Source organism: Danio rerio, chromosome 8 (genome assembly GCF_052040795.2).
Source record: "Danio rerio strain M-AB ecotype USA chromosome 8, GRCz13ab, whole genome shotgun sequence".
Taxonomy (NCBI): domain Eukaryota; kingdom Metazoa; phylum Chordata; class Actinopteri; order Cypriniformes; family Danionidae; genus Danio; species Danio rerio.
In genome coordinates this window covers 27068855-27088143 of record NC_141028.1, presented here as the reverse complement: position 1 = coordinate 27088143, position 19289 = coordinate 27068855, and the positions used below count along the sequence as shown (strand labels likewise).

The 19289-nt window shown below is 34.8% G+C and overlaps 1 protein-coding gene across 2 annotated transcripts in view; it reads left to right on the top strand.

Moving 5' to 3' along the window:
• The first annotated feature begins 2764 nt into the window (after nucleotides 1-2764).
• The window catches only part of sort1b (sortilin 1b), a 32772-nt gene continuing 16247 nt past the window's right edge, over nucleotides 2765-19289 (top strand). The window contains exons 1-7 of one of the 2 annotated variants that reach the window (XR_015497353.1): nucleotides 2765-3300; nucleotides 6612-6671; nucleotides 9351-9424; nucleotides 11134-11236; nucleotides 11470-11631; nucleotides 14417-14490; nucleotides 18569-18615. Coding sequence is in view for 1 of the 2 variants with exons in the window: in NM_001126465.1 (NP_001119937.1) it covers nucleotides 3031-3300; nucleotides 6612-6671; nucleotides 9351-9424; nucleotides 11134-11236; nucleotides 11470-11631; nucleotides 14417-14490; nucleotides 18569-18615 (790 nt within the window). In the remaining variant the exon portion in view is untranslated. The remainder of the gene's footprint in view (nucleotides 3301-6611; nucleotides 6672-9350; nucleotides 9425-11133; nucleotides 11237-11469; nucleotides 11632-14416; nucleotides 14491-18568; nucleotides 18616-19289) is intronic. The other variant, NM_001126465.1, reaches the window with a different exon arrangement.

The following is a 19289-nucleotide window of genomic DNA, read 5'->3' as shown; positions in this document are numbered from 1 at the left end:
AAAAAGAGTAAATGTCTAACTATACATTTAAACCGTTCAAAAGATCAAACATGTTTAAGAAAAAGAAACTAAGAAACTGACCTTTCACTTTGTTTCCAGAGTCATCTTATATAAGAATAAAATGGATTGAATCTGTGGGAAGATGCACTAAAATTGTTCATTATAATATGAGTCAGAGACACAGATAATACACAGTTATGATGTAGGCTGAACTGTGAAGTGCATCAGCAGATGCTTCTTTCTTCCATGATGCACTTTGGAAAGCTCCACCATCTTTTTACTATGATCTGACTGAGTCATGCATTGATATTTAGGCATATTAAATCATTAAGCTGTAAAGACACAAGCAGAAAGTATGTGCATTTGAAGTCGCTTATTCATCTTATAAAATGAAGAAGATCATGCATGGCTTCGGTCACATCATTTGAGACCTTCATTCATGCTTTAGTAAACTAAACTACACAGTTGTATCTTTCATTTCAACTAGATTAACCATAATGTCATGGGATGAAGAACATCACCTACACTCACTGGCCACTTTATTAGGTACTGTCCTTTCCAACCTAACCATCTCTAGGGTTTACAGAGAATGGTCAGAAAAAGAAAAATTATCCAGTCAGCAGCGGTTCTGTGGGTTCAAATGCCTTTTTGATGCCAGAGGTTGAAGGAAAATGGTCAGACTGGTTCCAGCTGATAGAAAGGCAACAGTAACTCAAATAGCCACTCATTACAACCAAAGTATGCAGAAGAGCATCTCTGAAAGCACAACACATAGAATCTCGAGGCAGATGGGCTTCAGCAGCAGAAGACCACACTGGGTGCCACTCCTGTCAGTAAGAACAGTAAAACTAAGGCTAAAATTCGCACAGGCTCACCAAAATTGGACAACAGAAGATTGAAAAAACATTGCCTGGTCTGATGAGTCTCGATTTCTGCTGCGACATTCGAATAGTAGGGTCAAAATTTGGTTTTAACAACATGAAAGCATTGATCCATCATGCCTTGTATCAGTGGTTCAGGCTGGTGGTGGTGGTGTAATGCTGTGGGGGATATTTTCTTAGGCACACTTTGGGCCCATTAGTACCAACTGAGCATTGTGTCAATGCCACAGTCTACCTGAGTATTGTTGCTACCCATGTCCAGCCCTTTATGACCACAGTGTACCCATCTTATGATGGCTACTTCCAGCAGGATAACGTACCATGTTATAAAGCACGAATCCTCTTAGACTGGTTTTTTGAACATGACAATGAGTTCACTTTACTCAAATGGCCTCCACAGTCACCAGTTCTCAATCCAAAAATTTGCAGCAGCTGCATGATTTTATCATGTCAATATGGACCAAAATCTCTGAGAAATATTTTCTGTAACTTGTTGAATCTATGCCACAAAGGATTAAGACAGTTCTGAAGGCAAATGGGGGTCCAACCCGGTACTAGTAAAGTGTATCTAATAAAGTGGTCGTGAGTGTATAACAAACCTTCTCATATTCCTTGTCACTCTGGCTCTCCATCCAGATACAGCCATCAACAAATTTCCTGAGTAGTTCAGTCATTAATTCAGGTAATCTTTTTTGACCAACTGACCTACCACATTGTAAGATAGCATGGCCATGCAACTATAAAACATAATAAAGACCAGGCCTTTACCCGTGGATATTCACTTTCCAGAAACTTTTCCTTGCTTGACCAAACATGATGATGAGATTCTTGAGAAATTACATAGAGAGCTCAAAACAGGCAGGCTACATCTAAATAAGTGGCTGTCAAATTATGGTACATGTTCCACTAGTGGTACGCGGGCTTCCTTCTGGTGGTACGCAGAGAAATTAAATATGTTATGTACATGCTACATATACTTCAAAATGTATGTATAGATGAACATGCCATACATGACATGTAGCCAGAGGTGTCCAAACTCTGTCCTGGAGGGCCGGTGTCCGGCTGAGTTTAACTCCAACTTGCTTTAACACACCTGCCAGGAAGTTTCTAGTATATCTAGTAAAGAGCTTGATGAGCTGGTTCAGCTGTGCTTGATTAGGGTTGGAACGAAACTCTCCAGGACACCGGCCCTCCAGGAGCAAGTTTGGACAACCCTGCACATAGTCTATATTTCTGAGGTAATCTGTCACATTTTTTTTAACTGTGCAGAGCTGTAGCTGCTTTACTGGGCCTACTACGCTACTGTATTTCAATACTGCTCATTTTGGTGCTAATTGGAGAGACAATTTTTTTTCTGAGGTGGTACTTAATGAAAAAAGTTTGAGAATCTCTGATCTAAACCAATCAATCAAAATCAATCAATCAATCCCTTTTAACATACTTCCCTAAATAATGTCTGAAACTTTGCATTGCTAGCACTTCTGGTGACTATTTACCCCTTTATAAGCAATCACTTGTATTCCTTACTTTGCTTTGAAAAAAAAGCATCTGATCCAGCCCATGAAACAACATGCACATTTTTAGCGTCTCATAAAGCTTTGTGAATTTTGGGGTTATTAAATTCTGAGTTTATTGCCGTATTGATTATTAATTTTAATTCATTTTCAATATGAAACGCACAATGCTGTCCGCTGAAGTGTGACGTGTCACACTAACTTGTCCACAAGGACTGAGGGAATCACAGAAACATGAATCCGCCTCCACTGACCAATCAGAAAAACGCCCCAGCCGCAGCAGCCAATCATGCAGGCTCTGCAAGGTGCATTCTATTCATCGTTATTTTTTTCGGGTTGCATGTATTTGAAGTGTTTTACACGAAAAACAGTCAAGGATACAATCCATTAGAGCAACTTGTCTGGTCTATGATTTTTCTGCTATTTTTGGAAATTGTCTAGATGAAGTAAAAAGGGCGTTGATTGTGCTCTCTGAGGAGGCAGCACTAATAATATAAGCAGCAGGGACCTTTCGCTGTCACAGGCAGTCTGTTTATGTTGAGAACGTCAGCAACCGCTCAGGAGCGAGACACTGAGGAATTAATGCGCATTTAACCAGCAACACAGTCCTGTTGGAAATATTCCGAAGACGAAAAATGAGAGGCCTAGGACACTTTATTGCACTTTTATTTTTTCCAATGGCATTTGGTGTGGATTTCCATGTGGATCCCGGATCCTCTAACGCGCACCCGCTGTATGCGAAGTCTCCGGTATCCGTCAGAAGTCTGCTCGGGACGGGATCGGATGCAGATTTTTCTCGGGTTCACCATCGCATCCATAAAAGAAGCACCGACCGTGGCTCAGACTCATGTAATGGGTTAACGTTAGAAGGATATGAGAGCAAGTTAACTAGCAATACGCACAACGTAAGTTCACTTGCACCAATGAGCGCAACCCTAAAACCTAGAGGGTCTTTCTCTAACTTAGACAGCACCCTAACTTGACATTTTTGCGAGATAACTGATAAATCTATATATGCATTCCTTGAAAATAGAACAAGTTATTTGATTTACGAACGGCTATTAACTCTAAACAGTAAACACTTATAGTGAGTAATTCAATATTGACAAGCTAGATTGTATAAATAGCATACAATCAATCACTATACTGGGCTGTATTAACTTCCTAATAAAGAAATAACAAAACAGAGCTTGCTATTGTTTTAGGAAGACGTGTTTAAATGTCTTTAAAACCTATTTAGATGTTGAAAAACTCATTTGTTTAGCTCAAACGCATTCACATTTCTTGCATTTTTGTGATGAATAGAAATATAAATAATGTGAAGTGTTTTAAAATGAGCCTTTCATTTTAAAAGGATGGTTTGATAAAAAAAAAAAAAAAAAAAAAAACTGGTTTAAGACGTGTAAGGTTAATTTTTTTTCGTGCCTTCTGTCTTGACCTCAGAATACGTTTCGTTTTTCATTATTATAATCACTTTAAAATGTTTATGGTTGTGTTTCATTGTGTACTTGACCAGTAGGTGCAGTCTGACTTGCAGCAGTTGTAGAACCAGTTAAACTGGTACAACCTGTTTAATTTTTTGTTCCTATGTATGCATCTTTATAATGCATTTAAATTTCTACCAAACCACTTTTCAAATCAAGCAAGTATAACTATTATTTTAAAATGGAACAGAACACATTTTGACATTATAGTCATTGTGATGACTTCCTTTTCTCGGAAATATCTTGTCATTGACCAAACATATTAAAGCGGTGTTTGAGGGCTGGTTCACACCTCACCTCTTTGAAACATCAGTTTGTTTTTACCTCACCAACTCTGTCTCTGACCAACTTCCTCTCCTTTTTAGTCACTTATGTGTCAACCTAGCTTCTGGGTTTCTGTAGAAAGCTATCTTAAATTTAAAAGAGGTGACATAAACAAAGCTGTGTTAATACACTGTAATTACACTGACCTTTTGGTCTTTATATAGTGTTTGGGTGTATGTTCAATTGTAGACTGACTTCAGAATCACTAGATGGGATTATAAGATTTAACTGTTATTTAAAGGGTCACAGACAGAGCGGTGCAAGAAAGTGGAAGTATTTTAGTCAGCATTCAGTTCAGATGCACTTTGGAAATCAAAAAGGAAAGTGCTTTGAATGAGAGTTTACAATTGACTTTTTAAGCAGAGTAATGGCACATTTGATTACACAAATGAGTTATCATGCTTAAATAACCTCTTTTGTTTAGGGAGGAGGGTTTTTTATGTAAAAAGTTTGAGAGCCACTCAACTAAAGGAAGAGGATTAAAAATAAAACACTGTTTTGATATGTCATCTTCAATTTCACATTTCCTTCCTATTTTTTCATTTGTATGATTTGCAGTATAGGGTAATGTTACTTTTATTTATATATTTATATTTTATATTTTTATATTATATATAATATAAAATATATATATATATATATATATATATATATATATATACATACATACATACATACATACATACAGACATATATATATATATATATATATATATATTTTTTTTTTTTTTTTTTTTTTTTTTTACATTTTTCAAAACAGTTCAGAACAAACAAACAAAACAACAACAACAACAAAAATTCAAATGAACATGGAAATAAAAAAGACACAATACAAGTGTCAAAGGTCACCAGATACAATCTTATTTGCAGTCGTATTTATGGTTAATAAAATGTTGCTATATAAAGTTTTTTAAGCGTTACGTATCAAAGATCAACTGGCTCCAGTAAATTCCCAGGTACATAGTTTTAAAATTACATTCCAGATTCAATCCCATTATTGCATTTTTCCCTTTATTCAAATCTTGCTAATACACTCAGAAATATACATTTTTGCTCGTTCAAACTACTTATTTAAAATGAGCTGAAATAACACAATTCTTGAGATTTCATTACGACAACCAATTGTTTTTATGTTCAATCCACATAAATTTGTTAAAAGTGTCAAGTTAACTTAATCAATTTGTGTTGGGACAACATGAATTAATTGTGTGAAACCCTGCATGTGTGTATAATAATACAATCCCAAAATATGTGGAAATTATCAGTCAATACATTTCCACATTTTCTCCAGCATTCACCATTTTTTTCATCTCTAGTTTGAAAGTATTTTATTTTAGGTGTCATAAAGAACCTGATTACATTTTTCCAAATAAATTCCCTCCTTGAATCTGTATTAATTGTGATCATCTGTGTTTCCCAAATGGTTAACCATTCTTCATTCGTTATAATTATATTGGCTTTCTTTGCCCATTTTTGTTTTATATTGTTGAGTGTTTCTTTGTTAGTGTCAGACAGGAATAAATTCTTGATACTAGTTTCTTATTAACCTTTTTTTGTAAGTATTTATAAATACCTGTACTACTGTTGTTTATTTGTCTTCCGAATCTCTTATGTTTTTATTGAAATAGTCTCTAACTTGGGTAATGTTACTTTTAAAATCTTAAACCTCTAAATCTTAATCTTTCAATAAAGCAAAAATAACATATTACCACATACTTTCACATTACTTTCTTTTAAATGAAACTAACACATTTAGTTACTTTTTCTAGAAATGACTTAAGATTAGGGCTGGGCGATATGGCAAAAATGCAATCTCAATAATTATTTTCCATATTGAACGATATATATATATATATAAGTTGTTAACAGTTCTAGACTTAAAAGAGTACCCCAACAATTACTGAGGCCACAAAAATTTGAGGGTTCATGGCATTACATATTTTTAGCCGATGAATTTTCGGTGGCCAAAAGTTTAGTGCATCTCTAACACCAACAAACTTCTGGATTTCCAGTGTTGCAAATTTATGCTATATAATTGACTCATAGATCAATATAGAGTAAAAAAAAAAAGTCCAGAGCTTATCATTGTTATTGACATAAATAATATTGCGATTCAATAAAATTATTGTTTATCGGTCCAGCCCTGCTTAAGATTGTAATATATTACTTTTAAAAGTAACGTTACCCAACACTGATGATCTGTCATATCTCATTTCAGTTTAATGGTAATAGTTGCTAAGCTTCTGATTTAGATTCAAGGATAACATGTGTTTTGCATGACAGTGTCCTTCTAGGAAATACTGAGCTTTTAAAATCCTTGTATTTTTCCATGATGTTGTTCCTTGTAGTTTTGGACACTTCCTGTCTTTGCTTTTGTATAATATTATTTAAAAATATGTTTTTTTCAGTGGACATTTCAAGATATTAGTGGATCTGTGTCTTTGGCCTGGGTTGGGGATGGAACTGGGGTAAGTTTCACTTTTATTTTTAAACTACTTTTATTGTTTCAGAACAAAATGTGATACACACATACTGTATGAGTAGTAACCAAATACTTATTTTATTAATAATTATAAAAAGGACAATTTTGTAAAAATAAAATGAAATTAAGACAATGACAGTTCAACACATATACAGTTGAAGTCAGAATTATTAGCCCCCCTTTGAGTTTTATATATATATATATATATATATATATATATATATATATATATATATATATATATATATATATATATATATATATATATATATATATTCTAAATTATGTTAACAGAGCAAGGAAATTTTCACAGTATGTCTGATAATTTATTTTTTTCTTCTGGAGAAAGTATTATTTGCTTTATTTTGTATAGAATAAAAGCAGTTATTAATTTTTTTAAATCCATTTTAAGGACAAATTTATTAGCCCCTTAAAGCTTTTTTTCAATAATCTACAGAGCAAACCATCATTATACAAAACCTTGCCTAATTACCCTAACCTGTCTAGTAAACCTAATTAACCTAGTTAAGTGTTAAATGTCACTTTAAGCTGTATAGAAGTGTCTTGAAAAATATCTGGTAAAATATTATGTTCTGTCATCATGGCAAAGATGAAATAACTAACTTATTAGAAATGAGTTATTAAAACTATTGTTTAGAAATGTGTTGAAAAAAATATCTGTTAAACAGAAATTGTGAGAATAAACAGGGGGGCTAATAAAAATTTAGGGAGACCAATAATTCTGACTTCAACTGTACATTTCATTCAAAGTGAATAAATATAATAAAGTAAGTCAAAACAAATACAGTGCACACATTAACACAGTCAATTATAGTTAAATACTTACACAGTATGATCACATTGTTTGGGGTTACTAAACAGTCAGTCAATTCTTATCTAAAAAATGAAGGAAGAAGTCCCAAATCTTGTAAAATATGTGCATTTTGTGTTTGATTAAGTCAGTCTATCCATTCCTTTTCAAGAAGAAATTTCCTTAATCCAGAGTAACAAAGATGAATGAATACTTTTCCAAGTTTCACCTTTGATTTGTTTTATGGATACAGACTTATTATGGATTTGCCTTTCTGAGATAAAGTCTCTGAGAGAATTGCATTAATAATTCCATTCAAGGTTAGATAGGGACTTTTTTGGCTTTAGGTTTAAATTTAGATTGTCTAGAGTAATCTTGCAGAGCTCTCATGCTGTTTGCAGGGCTTACAAAGAAAAATAAACATGATTATCAATATAGCAAATGCAATCTCATGATCGGTTTGACCTCTCTCATGCCCCAGTGCACATTCAAGGTCATGTTAGATCATCTTTATTTTTACTTTGTTCTTGGCTGGTATCCTATACTGTTATGAAAACATTTTTTTTTTGTTTACAAATCTGATTAAATAGCAATTATTCTCCAGTCTTCAGTGTCACATGATCCCTCAAAAATTATTGTAATTATCAAAACATTGCTACTATTTGTTTTATTTATTTTTTTTCTAGATTTTTTACATTGATCTGACCTTTATGTGACATTTTGTTAATGCAGTGCATCCGGAAAGAATTGATAGCGCTTCACTTTTTCCATTTTTTTATGTTACAACCCTTTTCTTGAATAGATTAAATTCATTTATTTTCTCAAAATTCTACACACAATAACCCATAATGACAATGTGAAAAAAAATTGTTGCAAAAAATAATTTAAATCCTGAAAAATCACATATACATATGTATATATAAGTATATATTTTATTTTGAGAAACATTTTAAATATTTTGGAGCAGCAAACATATCAGGCTAAATAATTAAAATAAATCATTGACTTCTGCTGTCTTCAATAGTTTGAAAAACACAGATTTCTTTACAATTTGGAAATCTTTTCTGCTGGAGATACTGTTGTCCTAAAAAGAAAAAAAAAGAAAAAAAAACATTAATATAAAAATCTTACACATACTTTAGGAACAGTACTACAGAAAAATTTGGTGGTTTTAAAACCTTGACTTTTCCAAACCATGGTGTACCTTGAAAATGGTTATCGTCCCATGCTTACTTGGGAAGCGATGATGTACAGCCATTTTTAAATCTCTCCAGAGATGTTCAATAGGATTTAGTTCTGGGCTTTGGCTGGGCCACTCAAGGACATTCAAAGTTGTTGTGAAACCACTACATAGATTTTTTGGCGTTGTGCTGTGGGTCATTGTCCTGCTGGAAGATAAACTGTCTGAGGTCAAGAGCACTCTGAAGCAGGTTTTCATTCAGGATGTCTCTGTACATTGCTGCATTCGTCTTTCCCTCTATCCTGACTAGTCTTCCAGTTCCTGCTGCTGAAAAACATCTCCACAGCATGATGCTGCCACCAACATGCTTCACTTTAGGGATGATATTAGCCTAGAATTTTACAGGAAATAAATTAATTTAATCCATTTTAGAATAAGGCTGTAACATAAAAAATGTGGAAAAAGTTAAGCGCTATAAATACTTTCTGGATGCACTGTATATGGTATTGCAATCATTTTGCAATCATTTTAATGCAGCCTTGCTGAAAAGTATTACTGACACTAGACTTTTGAACTGCAAGTAGCAGGGCTTCCCGTACAGGCAGTTTTCCAATAATATATTGTGAGGATTTTTGTCTCAAGGTTAATAACCATCTCTTATGTGTCAATTCTAGGTAGTCCTGGCTTTGACAACATTTCAGATGCCATTAGTCTTTCTGCGATTTGGACAGTCCAAACTGTACAGGAGGTGAGTGCTAGTTTGAGCTTTTTCAAGTGCTCTTATTATTTTGTTTTAAATGCTACTTTTCCTCTAGTGTGTAGTAATATAGCTGTTTGCAGATGTAAAAAACCAAAGTGCAACACAAATAGAGCATCAGATTCTAAACTGCCTAAAACAAGACAATCAGTAATTTTGGTCTTGTTTCTCTTAGATTTGTACAGTTGTATATTGCTATTCAATGCTCTTCATTGGCGGGCCGCATACAATGTCTTCTCTTAAACACTGTAGTTGTAGCTAAGGCTTGGAAAATTCATTGTTGTTTAGCTGTGCTACAAAATTGAATCCATTTTACATGCAGTCCTAAGAATTGAGGACTTATAAATTGATGCAGTAAAACTTTCACTATTGTTAGTGTAGATATCACTCTGTTTACAAGTACTTATATATAGACACACACTAGACCAATCACAACACACTGGGCCATCTTAAAGTTCCTTTTAAGGAATGTCCATTCATTTGATCATATTTAAAAACCTTCTAAGAGCAAAGTCCTATCTAAATGAATAGAGAAATCCTGAAACCTCAAAAACTGCTTTCTGTCATTGTAGGTGAATTACACATTTCAAATCAGTAACAAAATCTAAACTAAAATATGTTTTGATAATGCTGGAGGACAAAAACGAAATTATGTTTAGTATTAATGACGATCATTTCTAGTTTGCTCCAGCTGCAGTTTTTGCGCAATGATTGGCAAGACACCAATCTCCTTTATGGCTTTTTCAATGGTAACCATTACAAACACTGGAATAATAGACACAGAACATGAGGCCGGATGACACTAGAGGAACACAAGATGGTGTGATAGTGTGATGATGTCTTTTCTCATGTTAAAATCAACACAAGCACAAAGCAGTCGCCAAACAACAGCGGTTACCCTAATGATCAAGCAAATCTGAACAAAATCAAGCTGTTTTCCCCAAAAACCTTGTTGCTATAATAAATGATGATTTGCTATTTTGACCAGAGGGCGGGAGTTCCTTCGATGTGGCGAGTTAGTTTGACGTTTGACGTTCATTAGACATTCGGTTTCAAACCAATTAAATTCTTTGCTGCTGTTATAGTTTGAGCCAAAAATGTGTCAGAAAGACACAAAAGTGTGCCGTTTATGTTGCACAAGGCTTAATTTCTTGATAAAATGTTTTTCCAATCGAATGAATTAAACAATTAAATCATATGAAATTATATGATAAAACTTTTCTCGAAAGAAAACTGGATACTTTTCAGCATTCATAGTAATACGAGACATTTCTATGTCTTTGTATATCTATAGTCTTTAGCCATCTAACCAATCAGAACTGGCTAGGGTCTCAGATAGGAGAGGTTTAGAGCTGTGTTTCTCTACCATGTTCCTGGAGGACCATCAGCTCTGCACATTTTCCATGTCTCCTTAACTAAACACACTTGATTCAGATCATCAGCTCATTAGCAGAGACTGAAAGACCTGAGTGTGTCAGACAAAACATGCAGTGTTGGTGCTCCTCCAGGAACATGGTTGAGAAATACTGATGTAATGAGATCAAATTCTTGATTGAACTATTTTGGACATTGTAAAAAAGCCTATATTATGTGTATTGTCACAGTAGTTATGTTTTATTTTGTAACTTTGGATTTACTTTCATAAAGTAGCATATTTTGAGGACTTTACCTAACTAGAAGTCTTTGTTTTCTTGTGACAGTGAAAACTATGGCAAGTCATTTGAGGATGTCTCAGAACTCATCAATAACACCTTCATCAATACTGACTTTGGGATTGCTATTGGTCCGGAAAACTCTGGCAAGGTGAGCAAAAATGCAAACAAACATTTGAGTAAGCTCCTCCATTGAAGCACACGTGGGCTGATGAGCTGAATCAGATCACATTAAAGGTGTTTCTCGAGTTGCTGAATTGGCCTGTAGACTCTTAAATGCTCCATGTCAATCACAGTGAGAAAAGACAAGCTGAACCTTCAGTTATTTTCTGATCTCAACTGTGCAAAAGCTCTTTAAAGCATCTCTGATTTTCTTCCCTTCAGGTGATTCTCACGGGAGATGCTTCGGGAGGCAGTGGTGCCAGAATTTTCCGTTCAAGAGACTTTGGCAAGAGTTTCGTCCACACAGAGCTGCCCTTTCACCCACTAATGCAGATAATGTACAACCCTCAAACTACTGATGTGCTTGCGGCTATCAGCACCAAGGTGAGAGGCTATATAATATTCGATAGCAGTTTATTTTACTGTCCTGATCCATATGTACATATTATGTCACAGTTATGCTATCAACTTCTTTACATCCTCCACTTGTTCCGAACATGTTTAAGTTCTTTTCTTCTGTTGAACACAAATTGAAAAGTCTGAAGAATGTTGGAGAAAAAAAAAACAGCCATTGACCTTCCATTGACTTCTCCATTGAGCCATTGACTTTCATGGTATTTTTTCTACTATTAATAAGTAGCTGACTTTGGGATTGCTAAATTGACTTTGGGATCTACCATGAATACTAATGGCTGTTTTTTTCACCCAACAGTGTTCAGAATAACTTGTTTTGTGTTCAGCAGAAGAAAATAATTCATAAAAGTTTAAACTCACTTCAGGCTCAATCCCAATTCTATTTTTGTACCCTTACCCCTTCTCCTTGGCCCAACAACCGAGAGTTAAGTAGAAGGGCTTCAAATTTTACTCCTAAGAATTGGGACAGCACTACAGCACCTGCACACATCATCAGATGTCATCGCCATCTCTTGCTTCAAATGAGATCAGACGATCGCGACTACTGTAGTGTTTCTACTTGTGTTATTTTTTAATATTTATCTTTAGGAGATCACTGAAGGCATTCTGTATATCATGTTATCATAATGATCTAATGTGGCAATAAGATCGTAACTGTACTGTGCATTTACACAGTGGCCATATTCATCATGTAAACACAGCAAAAACAACATTAACATCATAGCAGACACTGTAAACAGCTCATTCTCAGCCACTAAACTTTTCCGACAGTGTATTTCAGTGTCATCGAGTGTCAGAATGTTGTGGGACTGCTGTACAGGAGTTATTATTGGGGATTATAGACGGTGAATAGATCGTGAAATTTAGCAGTTTTTATTTCAGTGTTTTTTTAAAAAGCATGATGGTAAAACATAAACTTGGTTATGAATATATTAAAACGTGTTTGTTTGTTGTAAAAATTCATAATAATGACAAAAAGTCATTTCGAATGTGGTCCTGAAAAATCTTCGTTTGAAGGGATGTATACCCCTTACCCTTAGCCCTATGCCTTCAAGCTAAAGAGAATTGGGACACCACTACCCCTTTAAAACGGGGTAGGGCTGGATTTACACGAGAACAGCAAGCGAGTGAGTGAAATTAGAGATTGGGGGTCAAAAAATGTACACAGTGGCCTCTGGTGGATTCACGAAAAAAAAATGTGAAAAAAAAAAAAAACATACATCCTGGGACGTATTTGGCTCTCTCCAGAAATATATATAGTGGTACATTTTCAGGATGAGCCTGGGTTGGGAAATGTTAATTTTTTGTGAGAACTATCTCTTTAACCATATAGTAACTAGGTGCTAACCCTCTAAACCCAATCAAATCCACTGTAATTATCTTATTTTATCCAGTACTTTCTTCGGTAAGTGCTCTGTAACTTCATGTAAATAAATAATAGCATAAAATAAAATACAACCCTTTTTTCTGCTAATACTTTGGAGAACTAAACTTTAACGGAAGTCCACTACTTAAAATTTGATAATTTTTTTTAATTTAATTAAAGTGTACATCCTGGTTGTGTGATCTTTTCAAGGGATTCCAAAGGGTCTTAAAAAGTCTTAAAATGTCTTAAATTTCAAAAACAAAATTTTAGGCCTTAAAAAAGCTCTTTTTTATTTTTAAAGGGTCTTTATTTTCATTTGTTTATGCAAAGCTACCCAATCGATCCAACACACATCCAATAACCAACAATAAATATCAATAAAACCTTTAGCAAAACTACTTAGAACTAATATTGTAACAGTCTGATGTGCATACATTTAGTTTATTAAAATTGTATAAGACTTTTTGTTAATTATGTTGAAAAACTAGGGTTTGCTTGATTTGACTCTTCCCTGCAGGCACAGGACGTCAACTTGAAGTCATATTGACAGTGTACCATACCGTCGTGGGGACATTGGATTTTGTTTGGAAATGAAAATCGGGTTGACGTTAGAACCCAACGTCAGGCCAATGTCCAACCTAAAATCAACCAAAATATCAACGTCTTATCATGTTACACCTTGACGTTGTGTGGACGCTACCACTATGGTATCTATCAAAAGTTTGATTTTGGTCACTTTCAAACACATCCTAAAATCAACCAAATATAAATGTAATTTGATGTCGGTATTGGACATAATAATAATGTTGTCCTGTCAGCGCCGGTAGCCTAGTGGTACTGTGCACTGACATATAGCACCATTGTGCTCGTGGCGACCCGGGTTCGATTCCCGTCTTGAGGTCCTTTGCCGATCCTTTCCCTCTCTCTGCTCCCAGTGCTTTCCTGTCTGAATTCTCTACTGTCCTATCAAATAAATGTGAAAAAACCCTAAAATATAATAAAAAAAAAATTATGTTGTTCTCAAACGCTGGCTAGGTCACCTAACGTCTTGATCTAAATCTAACCTAAAATTAACGTCTTATGATGTTATGTGCCTGCTGGGTTGATGTGACACAAAAATGTGGCCAAGAAATAACTAATTAAAATTAGTTTCTTGATGGTAAATTATTTATTTTTCTGCTGGGGCATTATAGCGTTTAGCCCTGTTTAAGTCTGAAAATTTAATTCTCGATGGTTTTAAAAGGTCTTTAAAAGTCTTACATTTGACTTGGTGAAGCCCTGCTTTTACATTTTTACATATACATAAAAATACAATATTATTATGCATTTCAACTGGTGCATTTCTGCTTTTGAACATTTGCATAATTTCTAATTTTACTGCCGTTTCAGCATGACCTCTGGATCTCGAAAGACTTTGGCACAACATGGACAAAAATTCATGAGATGGTGTGCGTGGTGAAATGGTAAGATCTTTCAATGATTGTCAAAATACCTAGAAGTGAGCGAGTTAGTTATTTAGGAGCTTTGTGTTTGTGAAGACACAGGGTGGAGCACAGCCTCTTTTCTTTTTACATTTGACCAGCCTGTTTGGGAAGTTCTGGCTTGTCTTGTCACGGGTGTATATCCAGGACACAACAACACAAACATGCAAATATGGCCACCATGGCAGCAACACGAGACATTCTCTGCTGAGTCATCCTGTTTTTCCACAAGGCTCAGCTTTCAATGTCCGAAGACGCTCAGCTGCCCCAGATAAACGCCTGCATCAAACTTCACTTTAAATCTACTGTTAAAGTCTTGTGTTTTTACACTTCAACACAAAAGTAGTTATCTTTAAAAGCAAATTCATCCAGACTATCCATTTACAGGTTTAATGTTTAACCAAGAAAGCAAGATCTGTTTAAACACTCTAGTTTTTGTTTTGTTTTGTTTTGTTTATATTCATTATAAACCATACTATTCCATTAATTCCTCCTTTGAGCTTTCCTAACGGTAGGCAAGGTTCATCCTCAGGCGTCCCTGCAGCCCTCTGAATAACCTAGTTTTAAAAAAAGAACAGTATTCCACCTTTTTGGAAAGGGGATCAAAACGGCAGTCAGAAATTGGGTCGGATCAGTAAGACATCTTGAGAGCGTGAATCTACAACATACAACAGGAAGTTCTCACCCACAACCGCATCATATAAAGTTTGCACATGAATTTACAAGCCACACCAAAAACCTTGATCATTTCTCCTCTAATTCAATGTGTTTTAATGGAATGTCTTTATTAGATTCAAAGTACAAAACAAGCAGACGTAGAGAATGCAGTATGAGGAAGTATTAAAACCATATTTTCAGACATGCCCACCATTAAATATCAATTCAATTCATCTTTATTTCTAGCACTTTTACAATGTAGATTGTGTCAAAGCAGCTTAACATAGAAGTCTGAGTAAATTGAAATTGAAGGTTTGTCAGTGCAGTTATCAAGACACATCAAGGCACTTTTATTGTGTTTAAATTTATTACATGTAATAATTGCATATTTTCCAAGCACCAGATGCATTACGCTAAATATTTTAGATTTTTTAAACATGATGCTAAAGCAATGTTCGTGCTGTTGTTTTCCTTCCACAAATTGTACCACTTCCTGGAGAAGGGTGTCATTACAAGTTTATCAGCATAAAATGAAACCGTGAAAGCAGAGGAAGAAAACCAACATTTAGTTCAGAGTAGTTTTTTGTTCTTTCACTTTTATATTAAGTAACAACCAGAAACATGTTCAAAAATGTCAACAGCTGCTCAAAACCCTGATATGGTGACATAAAAAAAGTTAAAGTACACATGAAATTAAAACTAACCGTATTGATTTTGTTAGCTCACATTGCTAGTTTTGTGGTGAACAATTCATCTGTGCATATAATTAAGGGTGCTTTCACACTAGCATTTTTGGTCCGCACCCGAGTTTGTTTGACGTCAGAGCACGGTACGTTTAGCTAGTGTGAACATGCCTTCTGAACTCATGTGCGCACCCGTGAAGCGTACCTGAGTCTGCCTGAAATGGTGGTCTGGGATACGGTTTGTGGGAACTCTGGTACGGTTTACTTCTGATATGAATGCAATCGTACCAAATAACAGAAGTGAACCGCCAACTGTACAACAAACGTTAGTTTTCATAATGTTCATTTGTGTGTGTGTGTATGTTCGTGCATCAACTAGCTGGGTGGTAAACGGGACTGACCCAGTGCAAACACAGTGATAATGTCTGCTTGTCTCCACCAAAAACGACTTCTGCAGACATTGCGTGATGTTTTGAACATTTTTAATGTTTTGTTTTGTTTTTTTTGCGGCAGATAGACGCAAGTGGCTCTCTGTATTTTGGTTTTGGTAATAAGATTCAGTAAAAGCATAATGACCGTGAAATGCAGATGTCTCTGTTTTGGAACTTTTCTTTCGTGGCCATCACCTTGCAACAGCTGTACACAAAACAGCAGCTTGATGACGCAAGCGTATAAAAAAATAGCTGAGAAGGTGGCAAGGGGGGAATAATCGAACTTGGGTTCGGTCCAGGCAATTGAACCAAATGTGAAAGCACCCTAAGAAGAAAAAAAGAATGTTTGCTCCTGTAATCTAAAATTGAAATCTGAAATGAGCTTCGTGTTTGTTTTCAGTTCAATTCTTAGATCATGTCTTTGCTAGCCATTGGGCGTGGCTAACTTACTTAACCACGCCCCTTCAACTGTCAGTTTTGAGAACAGAAATGGGGTAAACTCTAGATTGGATATAGCTGCGGATACGCACATTTTGTGACACTGTATAATAATAATTCATATTTTTACAGTCCTGTGACGGTTGGGTTTGCGGTTGGGGTGGGGGTAGATGTTAAAAATATACAATTTATTTGGTAATTTAATAAATAACATTAATAATACTCGGTACTACTACTGATTTTACATTACTGTGACGGTTAGATTTAGGGTTAGGGTAGGGGTAGAAGTTAATAAAATACAAATAATAGGAAATGTATTAAATAATATAAATAATTCTCTTTAACTTTTGACCACAAATGTATCTGATCTAGCAACAACCCAGAAATGGTGAGGAGGAGGTGTCTATTTGGTTGTAATAACTCTCCTGAAGCCCTTTTCCAGATTTTTCTGAATGAAATATCTACTTTACTACATCCAATCAGCTTGCAGTAGGAAAAACAAGCCACGTCCACTGTTTCCGCATTTAATATTTTGTCTCTTTTTTATTATTTGAACTTTTTATAGATTTTTCCTATTTGCAAATAATGTAGAAGAATTTCAAATACAGCATTATCAGAAAAGCAAAGCAATACAAAATAAATAAATAACATTTATATGAATATTGAGAAAATAAACCAAACCAAACAAAAAGGGTTGCTAATATCAGTCTTAATTAATATTTTGTCTCGTTACATGTTTGCTAGCGTTGTGGGTCACAGAATTTTAGAAATGTTTCCCATTTATCAAAATAAATTTCAACCCTTCCATGTAAACTTTAGGAAAGTTTTTCACAAGCTGCAACTCGTTTTAACTGTGAGATCTACTTGAACAGGATCGTCGCAAGCTTAACTTGCGATCTTGAAATATTGTTAATACACAGACTGGTTCGCCCTCACAGTGTTCAGGGTGTCGTAGTGCACACAAGGGGGATTGTATGGTTTTGTGGGTCGCAGATGAAGCAAGATGACGCCATAGGCGATCGCCCATATTGGACCTGCCTCTGCACTCGAAGATTGGCGGTCTACTGGAAGATTTGAATTTCACCCATCTGCAATATTTCATTTTTCTAGGAACTGTGTCACAATATGAAAAAAAATGGTTGAAGCTTTCGATTCATGCAGATTTTAAAGGAAATATAGTATCCTTTTTAACAAATTTTAAGTTTAATATCATCTAATATATAAAGTTTAAAAAAAAAATGCCGTCTTGAAATTGCTCAGTGACTTTTAAAAAACAAATAGTTCTCCCAAAAATGAAACATCATTTACTCACTATCCACCTTTTTTAGAAGGTAATTTTGAAGAATGAATGGTTGCCATTGACCAACTATTGAAACTCAATGCTACCATTCTTCAACATTCTAAGAAATATCTCATTTGTGTTCAACAGAAGAAAAACATTTTTGGGGGGGTTAGCAATCCTTTAAATGTTTGAATCTGTTTAGAATGATTTTGTAACCTGAAATCTCCTCAGCCTGAGTCACTCTCTTGAGTCTCGTCTTAACAGTGCGTCATATGATCTGTGACAGTCTTAAATATCCCGTTACGACAACGACACCGATGTAATAGGGGATCAATCGCTATCCGGCCAGTTTCTTGTTTATATGAATAATAAATATGTCATTCATTATGCAAAAATATGGTTTGTTTAGGGATCATCATAAACTACATGCTACTTGCTTGAGATTTTAGCATGCTGTATGTTCGCACTTGTTATGCTGCCAACAAAGTGACCCGATCTGACTGCTGTTGTTTTATGAGGTCTCAGGAGTGTAATCTCACGGATCAATTCTCTCTTCTACTTTTCAACAGGGGAATAGATGCTCTGTTCTTCTCAACCAACCTTAACGGATCTTGTTGTGAGTAACATTTATTGCTCTGTTGATCTAAGGTGTGATGACACAAATGTGTGCCAGTATTGTGTGTGTATAAATCATACGTGTATTCCTGCGTTTATATCCTTGTCCTCCTGTCCAACAGGAAACTCTGCAATGAAAGATGAGAGTTGGATTGGGAACAAAATAAAATCAATAGTTTGACATGCTGGTACATTAAATGGTTATTATTACCAGTGCCATTTGTGTTAATGAATAAAAAAGCATATATTTGTTTATAATACATAATGCATACATACATATAATACATATTTGTTAGTATTGCATTTCAATGTTATTTATTAATTAATATAAATCAATCACAGATAAACAGGCTTTGCAAAACATATTTAATATTAATATTTTTTTAAATATCAAAATAGCACAAAGTTATAAGTAATCTAAAAAAATATATATAGAACAAAATTATATTTACAGCAATAAAATACGGAAAATTCTCATCCAGAACGCTGCTGCTAGGATTCTGACCACACTGGCTCCCAGTTACATTCAGAATAGATTTTAAAGTATTATTACTTGTTTATAAATCATTAAATGGCCTAGGACCACAATGCATTACAGATATGCTCACTGATTACAAGCATAACAGATCACTTAGATCTTTAAGATCATGTAAACTAGAAATTCCAAGGGTTCAG